The sequence below is a fragment of the Mixophyes fleayi genome, chromosome 7 (genome assembly GCF_038048845.1).
Source record: "Mixophyes fleayi isolate aMixFle1 chromosome 7, aMixFle1.hap1, whole genome shotgun sequence".
NCBI lineage: Eukaryota > Metazoa > Chordata > Amphibia > Anura > Limnodynastidae > Mixophyes > Mixophyes fleayi.
This window is the reverse complement of record NC_134408.1, coordinates 67,420,672-67,439,078: the sequence shown is the minus strand read 5'-3', so window position 1 is coordinate 67,439,078 and position 18,407 is coordinate 67,420,672. Positions and strand designations below refer to the sequence as shown.

General features: G+C 43.6%; 1 protein-coding gene across 1 annotated transcript in view; it reads left to right on the top strand.

The window, feature by feature from the left end:
• Positions 1–18,407, top strand: part of DNAH7 (dynein axonemal heavy chain 7) — a 379,127-nt gene that overhangs the window by 34,013 nt on the left and 326,707 nt on the right. Inside the window, 2 exon segments of the mRNA XM_075181345.1 lie at positions 752–871; positions 2,738–2,921. Coding sequence (XP_075037446.1) covers positions 752–871; positions 2,738–2,921 — 304 coding nt within the window.

Sequence of the window (18,407 nt, the reverse complement as noted above, 5' to 3'; positions counted from 1 at the left end):
TCACTAAGGGAATTTATCATTGAATTGGAGGTCTTTATTAGAAGAAATGGTTTCTGTAGCTTTAATTAGTAGAGGACATTATGGGATTGACTGAACCAGTGAATATATCAAATTGGCATTTCTTGGGATCAGAAAGGAATCCCCCCTCCCCTTCCTTGTGACGCTAAATTAGCATTTGTCATACTGTGTGTTTTTGTTTTGCAACACAATTATAAATTTATCAAAGGTTGAACTTCTGAGTTCAGATATTATGCTCGCTCCAAGGCTGTCTTACTCTATAAACTACTGCTCTCCTGTTGTATGGTGTAGCGGAAATCAGCTCTGGATATAGCAGAACACATAAAAAGCTGGTGTATTTAATGCTTTCCCAGGCATATCCAAATTTGTTTTGTTTACTACTACGTTGTGGTCGAGGCACCCTATAAAAAAGCAATAAAGTGACCTCCTGACTTGTCCATAAAGAATATTTACATCCATGACCATATACAGCAATTGTTATTTTAACTTGAATTATTTTACAGTTTTCTTTATCTTGCATATCAAGTGTTTCCTGCACCTCTTAAATTGTTGCTCATTTGGAGAAGGCCATCTTTACGATATGTTTCCTGTCATTGTATGTAATTTGATTGTATCATGATCCACTCAATGTACAGTGTTGCATAAAAAATGTCGGCACTAGAAGAATAATAATATGTGATGGTAAATATATTGGCATATGGTCAGTTTTTAACCTGTTTTCTTTTATCCTAAGGAAACTACGTCTTGTCGATATAGATGAATTTCACAATCGCCAGGAGTCAATGGAGCTTTCCATCTTCCAAAACCTTGTCATGAGACATATTGATTCTGCCAAAGATATATTACTTAAAAAGTAAGATAAAGTCAAACAATGTATTGGTTGAGTCACATTTGAAAATAAAATTATATCCAAAATATAAATGAACCATTGTCACGACTGAGTATAGTGTACCTGCTATCGTTGGCACTACTCGGAGGAAGGCGCGGAGTATAATGTGCCCCTGGTGTTCACCAGGGACCCCCGCAAGGAGGTATGGACTCAGCTGCAGGAAACACGCAGGTCGCGGTCCTTCCACGAGTCAGATAGCGAGGCACGAGAGGAGTTGTCAGCCAGGCCGGTTTGGCAACGGTGCGGGCAAGGCAGGTACACGAGGAGAATCCAAAGGGGTAGTGAGACAAGTCGGGTCGGTAGCGTTCAGCGGCAGCGTGGTACAAAAGGGAGATCCAAAAGGGTAGTCAAGGCAATCTGGGTCACAAGGGTCACAGGCAATACGGCAATAGTCTGGAGACAGGCAAAAGGTCAGGAGACAGACAATCACAGGAACACTGGAACGCTGGAGGACAGGAAAGGACCTGAAACTCTGGCACAGGAGGTGGAATCCAGAGAGGCTTAAATAGTTCGGATAGCCAATGAGCCTCAGCACCTGTAGAGCTGTCACAATCCTAGCGCCGTAGCGCTTGTCATACACTAGCGCTGTAGCGCTACCTAGATGCAGCGTCCCGTTGCCTAGCAACGGGAACGCTTCCTAACCTTGTAGCCGGGCGGCCGAGCGGGGGCGGAAGTGATGCGCCGGTTGCTAGGCGACCAGACGCGCAATGCAGAAGAACAGGCGGCCGCCGAGCGGCGCCTGACAACCATAATTATATTTAACTTCTTAACTGTGACATGTTTTTAGCACAGTACTTGTACAGTACATATTTTAAACTGCTTAGAAGAGATTCAAAGTTTGTAGTCTTTTCCCACCTTGCTTATGTGGATACTATTCTTGTGCAGGATTCCTATTGACATAACAATATCATACCTCCTAACATTAAAACATGTGAAATTGGGACAAAATAAATCCCACCCCCGAACTGCCCAAACCAACCACTTTGGGAAGAAACATATGTGCACAATTAGTTGAGCAGCTGCAGACACATTTATGTGGCATTACAATGGAACTTACAGGACACTTGCGTTGTGTGTCTACTTCATAAGTGAGCCTAACATTGTCATTCTAATTTAAAAGTCATGTAATATATGTCAATAGAATTTTCTGTAAATAACGTGCATAGAACAGTTAAGATAATTTACTTCATCACTTATCTCTCTTTCTGTTTTGACCACTTCATTCTAAATACTACTCTTTGTGGGCAGATCACATGATTTAAGCGTGGGAGGGTTTCTGGGTAACGGTAAATGCCCCCCCCCTAGTGCGCCCCTCATTGCAGGATACTCTATAAAAGAGAACAAATGGAAATTCTGCATTAAAGTATCTTCATGTACTGTAACTTTATACTACCATTTTTTCTACCCTACCTCCTCTTATGGTTGTTTTCTAATAAAACAGCACTCCACATTAAAAAAGTAGGAAATGTACTAGTAAACAATTTCTTAACAAAACATGATGAAAAACATCTTTTAAGAACTGTGAATTGACAAAAAAATATTTTTTATTCTAAATAAAGACTGTTGTTAATTGAAAAGGATACAAACTTTGCAATCATTTTCATTTTCTCTATTTTTGAGAATACCACTCATTGTGTAAACAGCACAAATGTGCTGTAATCTCTAACAGACAAGTAATTTGATTTGTCTACCTTGTATTAATCAGAGCAAATGTCTATGATTTTCATGTTTTCCATTTGTACCATTTTTCTAAGTAAGGCATTACAAGAAACTGTTTTTCATTATACAATTCAGAATATAGTGATGGTTACAATATGCTTATTTTTAAAGGTGGTTTCCAGAAATTCAAAACATCTATTACCAAGGAAACAAGAGAAAGCAAATCCCCAGTGACAGCAACTATAAGAAACTTGAAACTTTTTTTAATTGTGCTGCTACATTAATGACAGAACAGCTGCAAAGTCTTGCTCTAGCATCCATGCAGGATTTTACAGATTTAATCATACAACCATCAGTGAGTACAATTATCACATTATTCATATTATACTAATGCCTGCTAAGTTGTCTTAATCAAATTGTCTATTATTAATGCAATCTTATACTACTAAATTACCACATGCGTGATCACTTTCTCTAAAGATGCTGTTTCTTCAATTAATTAGAGTAATTATTCCAATAAGAGAGATACTATCATGAAAACTTCCAGAATAGCAATTGAGTAAGAAAAAATGTAATTGCGCACAAACACTAAATATAGGGATGTTGTACACCCTACTGTCATACACACACACACATATATATATACATATATATATATACACACACACACACATATATATATATATATATATATACAGGGCTGCCATCAGGGGGGTACAGGGGGTACTCTTGTAACGGGCTCAGGCTCAAAAGGGGGCGCGGCGGCACACACTTACCAGGGGGCCCGCTGTCCTCCAGTCCCGGCGTCTTTGCTGCTGTCTTCAGCCTGGCAGTCACAGTGACAGCCAGGCAGCAAAATGCTATCGCAGGGTCTGAGCAATCATTTCTCTGCGATCATGTGATCTTCCTGTGACAGCCAGGCAGCTGTCAATCGTGATCGCAGGGCAATCATTGCTCCGCCCCTGCAATCATGTGATCCTCCCTTCTCCCTGTCGGTGAGTGATGGTGTAGTGTGATCTGACGTCACACTGATGTTCCCGCCGCCACTGAAGTAGGAACAAGGAGCAGCAGCTGCAACATCTGGGTAAGTATATTTTAAAGAAATTTTATTATCACTTTTTTTTTTACGACGCTGAAGTTAGCTTCTTATTCGGCCAGCTTCTTATTCACATCTTATTCAAGCTCCAGCTTCTTATTCAGGAAAGCTTATTTTTCAAGGATTAAATCAAACTGGATCACTGATTTCACATCAGAGTAACACTAAAGGGGATCCCTTATACAAACTGCAATAGTATTAACCTGACCCAACAAGGTTTTGGGCATGAAATCAGGGGAAAAAATTGGCCGAAATCACCACATTTTATCATTTTGAATAAGTAGCTGCAGATTTGCAAGGGTTAAATGCCGTTGGGCCACCAATTTGACAGTAAGAATCAACACAGGGTGGTCCGTTACAAAATGCTGTCTGCACCCACTTTGCCACCTGATTTCATGCCCAAAACAGTGTTGGGCCAGGCAAAAGACAGGTGTTTTATATGTAACTGACCACTTTGTGTTGATTCCCACTGTCTGATTTTCTGTTTGTTTCAACTAATAATTAAAAACCACTTTTGAATGCTACTGGAGTGGGGGGCCCTGCCTGCTTCATTTGTACTGGACCCCACGATTTCTGATGGTGGCCCTGTATATATACAAATATATACACACACAAACATATATATATGTGTGTGTGTATATATGTGTATATATACAGGGCCACCATGTGTGTATATATAAATATATATATATATATATATATATATATATATATATATATATATATATACATACACACACACATACACATATATATATATATATATACATATATATATATATATGTGTGTGTGTGTGTGTGTGTGTGTGTGTGTGTGTGTGTGTGTGTGTGTGTGTGTGTGTGTGTGTGTGTATATATATATATATATATATATACATACATACAGTGTCTGATCTGAAATTAAGAAAGTGCAATTTTATTTCTAATGGTAATTACTCCAGCCTTATTGCAAGTTGTCCTCTCACTGTTTGTTTAAATCTTTTATGGCTAGTGTTGGTTGGGGGAGTTTATTGAGGGCTTGATTGAAGAACACTGATCACGTGTCTGTTAACCAGATATATTCATTGACGAATGGCTGCATTGCCAGTGATGGCTGCATAGTTAGTGTGTGTCTAGTTCTAAGTGTGTCAGTTACAAGTGTAACAAATTTAAATAGCGTAATTCGGAGTTATACCGGAGTTACACAGGAGAAGAACATTCTGCCTATTAACTCAGCTACACAAGGACTACAGTCGGTATTCACTTGAAACTCCATATTCTACTTCTGAAGTCTTCATCTCACCCTGACTACAAGCTACATGCAACATGAGGACTGTTTTGGACTCTGATCTTATTTTCTTCTCATCCCATGAAAGTTTGTTTTATCTGTTAGTTTGTTTTCATTGCAAAATCCACTATTTCTCTTCCCTGCCATTGGGGGACACTGCGAGACATTGGGGTATAGTAGTGGGCTCAGGAGTCTTGTCACTTTAACTACTAATTCTTTGGCCTCCTCCCCTGCTATGCCCCTCCTCTCCAGAGAGATCCTCAGTTTTTTTCAAGTGACTTAGGTCACTGGGGTATAGGCTCCTGCCTATACCCTGTTGGTCTTATAGGTTTCATGTTTTTATTTTCTGTTTCCTTTAGGTGCAGCACGGGGTTCAGTTTAAAAGATCCAGAAGAGTGTGTAAGACTCAGCTCTGCTCACTTGGGACCCCAGCACAGGTAAGCATTGCCCATAGATAAGGAAGTGGAGGGGGGCTGTATAAGAAGGAGAGAAGCCTGTTTTAGCGGACTGAGTTCCGTGGCCACAGTCCCTGCCTCACTAGCGGTCGGAGGGCAGCCTCTCCTCCCTCGCCACTTCAGATGTCGGCAGGTCCCCGTTCGCCCCTATGGCAATGAGCAATGGAAAAGAAGGGGACATAGCGGCGCTCACACTCGATAAGAGGTGAGTTAGAACGTTTGTGATGACGCGCGCGGCTGGGCATATGTTAACATAGCGCGCGTCCTGCATATCGTGGTGGCCATTTTGCTGGAGTCTGAATGGGGCCAGAATGCGGAGGAAAGCAGGGCGGGCAGAGGCAGCAGGAAGGGAAGGAGTTTTACAATAACTTCCTTCCTCCCAGGCTGTTCTTTCCGCGCGTAGGACCGAGTCTGCTCGTGGAGACACTGAAGTTAACAGCGTGTCAACGCTGCCCGTATCCTCTGCTTTGCCTTTCCTCTGCTGACAGGCTTTTGATACCTGCTGTGTACAGGCTTGTATTCTATAATCATTTGTGGAGGTTTATGATTGTTTTGTGAGTTATTTCAGGTGTAAATTTTCACAGACAGTACTTTACAGGTTTTTGCATTAGGAGGTGTGCTTATAGTTTAAAGAGAGTCTTTCTGGCATAGGAGACTCCAGAATTTAACAGTCTCCCTTTTGTCTGCATTTCTTTTAATAATTATTTTAAGAAGCAGGACAATGGCTGAGAAGGGGACAGCTAAAGGCAAGGGTCACTCTGTGCCTTCTGCAATGTATTATACCTGTGCAAAATGTAATACAAAAAACTTTCTGTTGGACACACAGACTGAAACGCCCTTTGCACAGCTTGTACTGCGGACGCTCAGAGGCGAAACAGCTCAGTCCAGGAGGTATCTTCAGCAGTGGTAGAACCGCCTTGGCTGCAGGCCTTCTCTTCGGCTGTGGAAAAACTTACAACCGTGATGCTGCGGGTAACAGAGATACGTGAAAACACTACCCCACTTACACTTGCAGGCAGTCAGTTCAGTCTGACGAAAACGCTTCCACATCACAGGCGGGGTCAACCCACAGGGAAGATAGGTTATTAACTATTTCCCAGAGGGGTAAGAGAGCTATTACTGATACAGCTCTGGACCTATACCAGTACTCTGATCTCTCCTTGGCAGAGGAAGGTGAGGTAGATTTAGACCCGGAAGGGGAGAGCCGTTATGACTCTGACTCAGTTTCCACTAGTGTGGATAGTCTAATTCTAGGAATCAGGCATACCTTAAGGTTTGCTGATCCTGAGCCCTCAGCGCCCACGGGTGTCTCACTATTTAAAAGAGCTAAGGCTCAGATAGCTACATTCCCCCATTCTCCAGAGATGTTGGAGATTATTTCAGAAGCTTGGCATAAGCCAAGTAAACAATTTATGATGCCGGGAAAATTTAAATCCCTTTATCCTCTGCCACCTGAGGACACAGTAAAATGGGAGTCATTACCTAAGGTTGACACCCCGGTAGCTTCATCTTCTGCTGTTCTTGTCCAAGAACGGATAGCCCTTAAAAATTACACGGATAAAAAGTGTGATTTAGCTCTTCGCTCAGCATACACTGCTGTGGGAAGCTTGTTTAGACCAAATATGGCTGTGGCCTGGGCTAATAAGGCCGTGCAATTATGGATGGAAGCTTTGATTAAAGGTCTTAGAGATAATACTCCTCGTACGGAACTCTTAAATATTGCAGAGCATGTTCTAGAGACCTCAGAGTATGTGGCAAACGCAGCCATGGATGCGGTGTCAGTGAATGCTAAGGCCTCTGCTCTTATTGTAGCGGCTCGTTGTAACCTATGGTTTCGGACATGGTCGGTTGATGCAGACTCTAAAAGAGCATTAGAGAATTTACCCTTTGACGGCTCAACCCTGTTTGGGGCGGAGCTCGAAAGAGTCATTCAAGAGACTACGGGAGGAAAGGGCACTTCTCTCCCTACTGTCTCCAACAGGCCCCGTCAGGGTAGGTTTCGTTCCTTTTGGAGTTTTGCCCGTGGGGGAGGTACTCTTAATAGAGGCCAGTACTCAGCGTCGAGGGCATCTGCTAGTAGAGCCAGAGGAGGTAGAGGTGCGGCGAGAAGAGGTTCTACTCGCCCAGCAGAGAAGAGCTCAGGGTGACAGAGCTTCTCGGGGGGAGCATAAGTAGGAGCACGCCTTCAGTTCAGAGATCAATGGTGGAATTCCACAACAGATCTCTGGATTCGAGGGATTGTGTCCAGGGGCTATATTACAGACCTAGCCCACTCCCCCGTCACAGATTTTTCATCACCTCTCTCCCCTCTTGTCCCCTCAGATGTGTCGCTCTTCAGAAAGCTATTCAAAAACTTCTAGCAGCGCAAGTTATTGTTCAGGTTCCTCCTCTAGAAAGGGGTCTAGGATTTTACTCGAACCTTTTCCTGGTACCAAAGCCAGATGCGTCTTTCCGGCCCATTCTGAATCTTCGGTCATTAAACAAACAACTGAATATTCAAAAGTTTTGCATGGAATCCCTTCGCTCGGTTCTAGCAGGGATAGAGAAAGGGGAGTTTTTGGCATCCATAGACATCAAGGATGCCTACCTGCATGTACCGATATGGGAAGGACACCAGATTCTCCTTTATTTTGCAGTAGGAGAGGCGCAGTTCCAGTTCAGGGCTCACCCCTTCGGCCTGGCTACTGCTCCCAGAATCTTTACCAATATTATGGCCATCATGCCGGTCTTCTGCGCCAGAAGTGTATAACAGTTATCCCTTATCTAGACGACCTTCTATTGAAGGCACCATCTGCAGTTCTTCTGTCCCAACATATTCAGACAGTTATGCAATTTCTTCAGAGTCACGACTGGGTGTTGAATTTACCCAAGTCATCTCTAGTTCCAGCTCAACAAATGCGTTTTTTTGGCATGCTTTTCGATACTCAGTCTCTAAGAGTTTTTCTCCCAAGGGAAAAAGTCCTAGCTCTGCAGAAAAGGACCAGAGCCATTCTAGTGAAAAGGAGGGCCTCGGTCCTCAGTTGCATGAAACTGCTGGGGACAATGGTCTCGGTATTCGAAGCAGTCCCTTTTGCACAGTTTCATTCCCGTCCACTTCAGACAGAGATCTTACTCAAGTGGTCAGGGTCTCAGAAGAATTTAAACAGGCAGATTATTCGTCTGTCCATGCCCACAAGGCTGTCCCTTGTCTGGTGGTTGTCCCAAACCAATCTGGAGAAGGGCCAATCCTTACAGACCTGGTCTTGGACTCTAGTCACAACAGACGAATGTCTGTTGGGGTGGGGAGGAGTAACAGGAACCCTGAGGCTTCAGGGTCTCTGGTCCCCTCAGAAAAACTCTCTTTCTATAAATATTCTAGAGCTCAGAGCAGTATACAATACTCTGATAGGAGCCCTAAGAGGAAAATCGCTTCAGATTCAGTCCGACAATGCCACCACGGTTGCGTACATAAACCACCAGGGGGGCACTCGCAGTGCAGCTGCCATGCGAGAGACCAGGCGCATTTTGTCTTGGGCAGAGCATCAGGTGCCCAAGATTTCGGCCATTCACATTCCGGGGGTGAAGAATTGGGAAGCAGACTTGCTCAGCAGACATTCACTTCATCCCGGGGAATGGGCTTTTAACAGTCAGATTTTCTCCCTTCTGGTGGATTGTTGGGGATGCCCGGACATAGACCTGATGGCGTCCAGACTGAACCATCAGGTTCAACGCTACGGCACAAGAGCTCGAGACCCAGGGACGGAAATAGTAGATGCCATGTCGGCCCCATGACCATATCGAATGGTGTACATTTTCCCTCCCATACCAATGATTGCGCGGGTCCTAAAGAAGTTGAAGAGGGAGGGAGTTCCCGCTATTCCAATAGCTCCATTTTGGCCACGCAGAGCGTGGTTCTCAGATCTGCTATTGTTAGCAGGGGCTCCTCCATTCCGGCTTGATCTTCTGGTTCAGGGTCCATTCCTTTACCAGGGTTTAGATCAGCTGGCTATTGAAACCCTAATACTTAAAGCCAGGGGTTTCTCTCAGGATCTTATAGCTACCACGATTAGGGCCAGAAAGTCTTTTTCGTCTTCCATACATTACAGAGTGTGGAAGACATATTTTGTGCTGCAAGTCTAAGAGATTCCACTCCTCTAGATTTAAGCTTTCTTGTTTACTGGATTTTCTACAGGATGGGGTTCAGAAGGGTCTTCGTCTGGGTTCCCTCAAGGGCCAGATCTCAGCCCTTTCTGTCTACTTTCAGAAAAAGATTGCAAATTATTTTGACATCAAAACTTTCTTGGAGGGGGTGTTACATATACAACCTCCATTTTGCCATCCTGTCGAGCCCTGGGACCTCAATCTGATTCTTCGCGCTCTTTCTAGGACTCCGTTTAAACCGTTAGGGTCCATTGACTTACGGTATCTTATGTGGTAGACTGTATTCTTGTTGGCTATAGCTTCAGCTTGCAGAGTGTCTGAGCTTGGGGCTTTTCGCTGTGACCCCCCTTTTCTTATTTTTCACGCTGATAGGGCGGTCCTTTTTACCAAGCCATCTTTCGTTCCTAAGGTGGTTTCCAGGTTCTACCTAAATCAGAAAATTGTTGTCCCTGCGTTCCGAGTAAAGAAGGACTCCTTAGAAGGGTCTATGCAGTTTTTGGATGTGGTACGAGCTCTACAGGGTTATGTAGACCGTACGTCTCAGGTCAGAAAGACCAGAGATCTTTTTGTTTTATATGACGCCAATAAAAGAGGATGGCCTGCTTCAAAGCAGTCAATTGCCCGGTGGATCACATCCACGATTCGAGAAGCCTACATTGCAGCCTCTCTGTCCGTCCCGGAATATTTGAAGGCACATTCTACTAGGCCAGTGGGTGCCTCCTGGGTGGCTAGGCATGGGGTGTCGGCGGAGCAGTTGTGTCGAGCGGCCACTTGGTCTTCCGTCCACACTTTCACTAAATTTTACAGACTTCAAGGCTTTGCATCGGCTGATGCAAGCTTTGGTCGCAGGATTATGCGTGCAGCTGGTCCAGAGCATTCCCACCCTTGAGGAAGCTTTGGTATATCCCCAATGCCTCGCAGTGTCCCCCAATGGCAGGGAAGAGAAAATAAGATTTTTACTCACCGTAAAATCCATTTCTCTGACTCCATTGGGGGACACTGCGCACCCTCCCTTGCTCTGTATATAGTTCTGTGTGTGAAAACTGTGGTTATGGTTCTTTTATAAGTTTAAGATCTTTCCAGGTTATATTACCTCCTTTACGTTCACTCTTGGTTATTCAAAACTGAGGATCTCTCTGGAGAGGAGGGGCATAGCAGGGGAGGAGGCCAAAGACTTAGTAGTTAAAGTGACAAGACTCCTGAGCCCACTACTATTCCCCAATGTCTCGCAGTGTCCCCCAATGAAGTCAGAGAAATGGATTTTACGGTGAGTTAAAATCTTATTGTTTAATCAGCCTCTGTACTACTTGCTCAACCACTCCCTACCCATGCTACTGTTATTTCAGTCCCCTATCTCATCACTGTGTTTTCATTTCTACTTAATGCTTTGTCTACCATCACAAGTAGGATGAAATGATACTGAATTTGAACCACTCTCCTCTCTCATGACTCTGCAAATACTCAGCTATTCAATCACCTGCTCTTTATTACTCTCCATTCAACACCTCCACCCATTCCCCCACATCATTACTCTATACTATCCATGGATAAATTACATTTGCTGCAGCCTAGCTCTGCACTACATATCTAATTACAATGGACATTGCAATTAGGTAATTACTTAATTCCCTCATTTTTGCTATTTGACTCATAAATCTCAATGCTTGCCAAAATATTTTTCTTTCTCTCTTTTCATGGCATTATCTTTAGGCCTATATCATCCCTCACCCATCCTGCAACACACACCTCTGTCCATATTGCCCCATCATTACTTCACTCACCTCTAGTGAACACTCATGCACTGTTTTCCTATTTAAATTCAATAACTTTAACAGCCACACCCTGCCGCCAGAAACTTAAAAAACACACATCTTTCCTACCTTTCATCCTCCCTGCTTCTATTAGCTAGTGATATATCACCTAATCCAGGTCTCCCACACGCATATATCTGAACACTACAGAAATCCAGAAAACCTCAAACGCATCACCTGTCTCCCCTCTCTTCCAAAGTCCTTTAAATGTGCCCTTTGGAATGCACGTTCTGTTTGTAACAAACTTAACTCCATTCATGATCTCTTCCTCTCAAACAACCTCAACCTTCTAGCAATAACAGAAACATGGCTCACGCAATCAGACACTGCCTCACCTGCAGCCCTTTCACATGGTGGTCTCCATTTCACCCACACCCCCAGACCAGGAGGCAGACAAGGAGGGGGGGTTGGACTACTTCTCTCATCACAGTGCACATTCACAGTTCTACCAAATGTCCCATCACTCACATTCACATCTTTTGAAGTACATGCTGTTAGGATTTTTAACCCATTCTCTATGCGTGTTGCTGTCATCTATCGCCCTCCTGGTCCACACCAACAATTTCTTGAACACTTCTCTGCATGGCTCCCTCACTTCTTATCTACTGACATCCTCACCATCATCATGGGTGATTTCAACATTCCTATTTCTAATCCATGTTCCAATGCTGCTTCCAAACTTCTCTCTCTAACATCCTCACTTGACCTCTCCCAGTGTATTGAATCCGCTACATATCAGGATGGCCACTGTCTTGATCTTGTTTTCTCTAGACTATGCTCAGTATCTCATTTCCTTAACACTCCTTTCCCCCTCTCGGATCATCACCTTCTTAGCTACTCGCTCACCCCCAGTTCATTACTCTTCCTAGTGTCAAACTCTTCCAAGCCTCCTCACAACCGCAGGAATTTAAACTCTATTTATTTTCAACAGTTTTCCACCTCTCTCCAACTCCTTCTCTCCCCAATTTCTACATTCTCCTCCCCTGATCGGGCAGTACTCCATTTTCATCAAATCCTAGCAACTGCCCTGGATCAAGTGGCTCCAGCGACACTACATATTTTGCATAGAATTCGTTGCCAACCGTGGCACACTACAGTAACACAAACTCTATAAAAACTTTCTCGTAAAGCAGAACGTCACTGGCGTAAATCTTGTACCTCTAATGATTTCATCACATATACTGATATCTACCACTCCTATACAAATGCTCTGGACACTGCTAAACAAACCTACTTCCAATCTCTCATCTATGCTCAGGCTTCTAACCCCAAATGCCTCTTTAACACATTTAGATCTCTTCTGAATCCTCCTGCCCCAAATCAGACTTGAAATGATATCATCTCCCTTGACAAGCAATCAGCTCAATTCCTTTGTAGCACCCTCTGACACTCTCTCTTCATTTGATCCCACAAATAAAGGGGAAGTTTCTACTCTCTTCTCATCTTCCTACTCTACTGTGAGCAACCCCTCCAGCCGGCACAACACAACCCGGAGTCTACTCTGCCAGTCAGGTGTTCACTGGTGCCCCTGATGGTGGGGACAGGCTGGGCTGCAGACTGACAGAGGGTCGTGAAGTGTGTACCGGCTGGGGAGAACCCAGGCAATCGGAGTGAAGTCCAAGCAGAGGTCAAGGGCCGGCAGCAGGTAGCAATTCCAATTAACAAGCTGAGGTCAAGGGACACGAGCAGATAGGAAGATCGGTAAACAGGCCAGAGGTCAGGGTCACGAGATACACAAGCAAAGTCCAAATTCAGGCAAAGGGTCATACACTGGTAATCAGCAGAAAGTCCAACAGGCAGGAACAAGGCATAGAGCAGGTCAGCAGACTTGCAACAGAAGCTATAACCGACAATGAGGCAGCAGACTTCATTGCCTTAAATACAGCTAGCAGCCAATCAGAGCCTGCCCTCAGATAGAGCACACTTGCAGGCTAATTTGCCTGCTGCCCTAAACACCAATCAGGGCTTAGCCCTGGAATCCACACTTGCAGGCTAATGCCTGCTAATTCAGCCACAGGCTGAATCTGATTACTTGCCCCCTATGTGCGTGCGCGCCCGGCTGCCGGGACGCGGCGCTGAAGAGGCGTCCGGACGTTGCCTTGGCAACGGTCGAGAGTTGGAAGGAAGTGACGTCCCGGTCGTCATGGTGACAGTCGGGACGCCAGAGAGGACAGGCTGTGAGTATCGCCGCAGCTCGTGACATCTACCTCCTGTCCTCTTGATCCCATTCCCTCACAAATTAGTAAATCCCTGTCTCCTGTGCTCATTCCCCCTCTAACTAAAATCTGTAATCTATCTCTTTCTACTGGTATTTTTCCATCACTATTCAAGCATGCAGTGATTACTCCCATTTAAAAAAAGCAGAATTCTGACCCTAACTCTCTTGTAAATTACCGCCCCTTCTCCCAGCTCCCATGCCCCTCCAAGCTTCTCGAGAGAATTGCCTACACTCGCCTCACACACTTTCTTACAGCAAACAACCTATTGGATCCTCTTCAGTTAGGCTTTGGCTCTCAACACTCCACAGAGACTGTGCTGACCAAGGTTGTCAATGATTTGATCACAGCAAAAAATAATAACCATTACTCTCTTCTAATTCTCCTGGATCTCTCTGCTGCATTTGACACTGTTAACCACTCTCTCCTCATACAAATGCTACAATCCCTAGTTCTTGAAGGCACTGTCCTATCCTGGTTCTCATCCTACCTATCTAAACGCTCTTTCAGTTTTAATTTCTCTGGATCTACCTCTGCTCCGCTTCCTTTATCAGTTGGAGTACCACAAGGCTCAGTCCTAGGTCCTCTGCTATTCTCTATCTACACCACTTCTCTTGGAAAACTAATAAGCTCATTTGGATTTCAGTATCATCTCTATGCGGATGATACACAAATCTATCTATCCTCTCCTGATCTTTCACCATCTGTGTTGTCTCGCGTTACTGACTGTCTTTCTGCAATTTCATCTTGGATGTCTTCTCGCCAACTCAATCTCAATCTTTCAAAAACTGAATTAATAATATTCCCACCCAAAAACAAAAGCTTCCTGCCTGACATTTCTATTTCTGTTGATAACATGACCATAAATCCCACCCCACAAGCTTGTTGCCTAAGTGTAATCCTTGATTCACAACTGTTGTTTATTCCCCACATCAACTCTATATCTAAATCATGTAACATACACCTAAAGAACATTTGCAGAATATGCACATATCTGACACAAGACACTGCAAAAACATTAATTCATGCACTCATCATCTCCCGCATCGACTATTGCAATTCCCTCCTTACTGGTCTTCCCAATGTCAGACTTGAACCCCTACAATCTATTTTGCATGCAGTGGCTAGATTGATTTTCCTTGCAAACCATTATTCCTCTGCTGAGCCACTCTGTCAGTCTCTACATTGGCTGCCTGTATTTCAACGAATCCAATATAAAATTCTACTACTAACATATAAGGCTATCAACAAAATTGCACCAAAATACATTTCATCACTTGTCTCAAACTATCTCCCAACTCGACACCTCCGTTCTGCACAAGATCTACGTCTCTCTTCCACTCTCATCACATCCTCCCATTCTCGGTTACAGGATTTTTTCCAGGCTGCACCCACTTTGTGGAATTCCCTCCCACGCACAGTAAGACTTTCCTCTAGTCTTCAAACCTTCAAGCTTTCACTGAAAACCCACGTCTTCAGATAAGGTTATGATATTCCTCAACCACCATCTTAATTTCCCTAGATTACCCTATTACCCTATTACCACCCTCTACACTACTAACGCAAGACAACAACCCTCTGACCAACATTGCAACACACACAGCACACTCAATACTTTTACCGTTGCATTCTAGCTGGTCCATTGTGCAATATGATATAGCACATGCCCTTGTGTTTCAAACTCCCATTGTCCTATAGATTGTAAGCTTGCGAGCAGGGTTCTCTTACCTCTCTGTATGTATTACCCAGTATTGTCTTATTAATGTTTGTTCCCAATTGTAAAGCGCTACGGAATCTGCTGGCGCTATATAAATAAATGTTGATGATGATGATGATGAAATATATATATATATATATATATATATATATGTAAACATAAGAAGAAAATGCGCCAAACATAGTGTGATAACATAAAAATTAAATATAAATTATATATGTGCTCCAGTATCCGCATACCAAAAATCAAATAAATTAGATAGACTTATCTGGTCTGAAATTCAACTGAAGTCCAGGTCCTTCCCAGAAACATACATCTGATCCATATTTATACTAGAACTCGTGAAAAATTAGGTAATATAGTGTAGTATATTCAAAATCGATTGCTGCTCATAAAAGTTTTATTAAACACGATCCATAATAAGCAAATATATGCCCGTACATAGAAGCGAAAGATAAAAGACTTATCTGTAACTGATTCTCTCGTGCAGATGAATCCAGGAGAACGTTCACTGGCCAGGGAAACACTCTCCAAAGACAGGCTAAGAGAATCCAGATACCTCCTTGTCCCTTGAAGCATTTCGTCTATTCGACTTTATCGAAAGGGTGCAGATGTCAATTAAATATCAGCATGTCTCAGATTCTTGACAGGGATCTTCCTTGTAATGTGGGTGTAACTCCTAACCCCTGTATGTATATACATATACACATACACATATATTCACATATATATACATATACACATATATACCATCTCCAGGGGTAGATGGCGACGAACAGCAGCAGTAAACCACACGAGTCCAGAGGTTTCAGGTTAACAGCCACAGCTAGTTTATTCACCAGCTTGCAAACAAAACAAAACTTAAACAAAGCCCTAGCCGTCTGGCTACTAGCTAATACATTTTAGTGACTCCCTGTCTCTGATGTTGGACCTTGTGTCTAAACACACACTCAACATATCATTGCTCACCGCAGCAGAGTGTCTCAGGAGGCAACTAACCTCCTCCCCAGGTCTGAGACAATGGTTGCATATTCTAGCTGCTTTTTCACACGCACCTCACAGGTGCATCTCTTAATCAATCTGTTTGTATACTGGCAGGCCAGAATACCCAGACTGGGCCTAATGTATGGAGCTCACCCTTCTCTTTCTCCATACATAACACCAGGGACTCTTACAATGTTTTGTTACTACATGGAAACACCATTTAGCCTCCTTCCAGTGACTCTGTCACATATCCTTCCCTTTGTTTCAACCTATGGGTGGAACACTTGAAACCCTAAATGCTCCGCTATTTCTTTCCAAAAACATTTAGCTTTATGCTGTAAACGGAGTGCGAGGGTATTGGTTACAGATCCTTTCCAACCCAAAGGAACAATGGATAGTGGAGAAATTGGGGTAGTTGACAGCAAATTTTTATAATGAGATGTGGAAACATGGCACCGACACTCAGAGCAGGATGATCAACAATCAAAGACCTCTTTTCGAACCCCTGGTTTATTGCCAAGTAAAGATACAACAATCTATTACCAGGTTCTACTGGCTTCTCATTAATAATTTTCTCTCTGGCTTTTATAAGAGTGGGGTCTCTTAATTGCTCCGAGGCACAAACATCTTTCTTTACTTTAACATCAGGTGTAGAGTTAGCAGTCTTGACAACATTGCCCTTCTCAATAGAACTTACACTCGCCTGTAGTCCATTGCTACCCTTGTTATTTCCTGACTCCCCAACTACATTTGATAAAGGGAACTCTTCTGACTTGGGGAACACACCCCCTACCACTGTATCAGTGAAATTACAATGTGGGTCTGGGCTATTCAATTTGGCAATCGACTGGGTTTCCCACAGCTTCCAAAAGTAGGAACAATCTCTTCCCGATATCACATCAAATTTCAAACCGGAAACTAATCCCATAGTGACTACCACATGACTATACTGTGGTTCTACTTGTACCTCAGTAGCATCATAACGCAGTGTATCCCCGTGTATGCAGGTTACGCCAACAGTTTTCCCTTGACACTTTAAGGGACTCACCAACTCAGCTTTTATAAGAGAAACCATGCTGTCCGAATCTAGCAGTTATCTTCTACAGAAACTTCACACATTAATTTGTCAGGCATAGCCTGTCGGTCTGCAATACAGGCTAATTGAGCACATAAAGACCTTCTATGAGGTACATAAGCATTATTACATTGCATAGATTCAAAGGTACCTGAATAGTTAGCAACAATATGGCCTAAGCCACCACATCTAAAACAGGTAATCACATTTCCGTCATATCTGTTATGAGGCCGGAACCTTTTTGGCATAACTGGCCAATTTCCAGGTTCTGAGCCTACAGTCTCTGTACATTTCAGTTCATTCCACCGCCCAGCACCCTTTTCCCCTGGAACAGTCTTACCAGAATACACTGGAGATCGTCGTTTCCGAACTAGAGGCTGGTGGGGTGCATTTTTCATTTCTTTTGTTGCTACATACTTGGTCTGTACCACTTTCAATGGAACCATAGACGAGGACAGGAACTCAGTGTGAAGATACCAGGATGTTAGGGTAGGAACCCAGAAGAAAGTCCTGGTATCAAGGGGTTCAGGATCACACAGGCAAAGAAAAGGTGTGGATACAACGGTATCTTTATTACAGCTCACTGCAAACAATAGCTTATATATATCAAACCATAATTCAAACAACACCCAGTGTTCACCAAACTTAAACCATCACCCAGTAACACCCCAGTGTTCAATAACCTAAAATTGTTTATAACGAAAATAGGTTTTCTTTACCAGTCCAAGTTATAGGGGAAGGATGATGTCCGTGATTAATAGAATAATCCAGGCAGAGCAAACAAGTCTGCAAGTCCAGGAAAAGCTTGTAATCCAATAGCCACAATACTCCCAGGTAAAATCCTCAGCACACGGGCAGCAGCCGAAACTCCAACGCCAGTAGCTTCTAGAAGCAAAAAACCCACACACCCAGAAGTCTCTCCTCCAGGTCTTCTTAAAGGGACAACATTTCCCATGTGTGGAATCCCTCCCTGCAGGGTTATCCACAGGTCACAGATGCTGGGATTGGCTGGGAGGTATGAGTGGGATGGAGATGGGAGTGGAGATCTGTCCTTCCCTCATGGCTTTCCCTCCTGCTGTT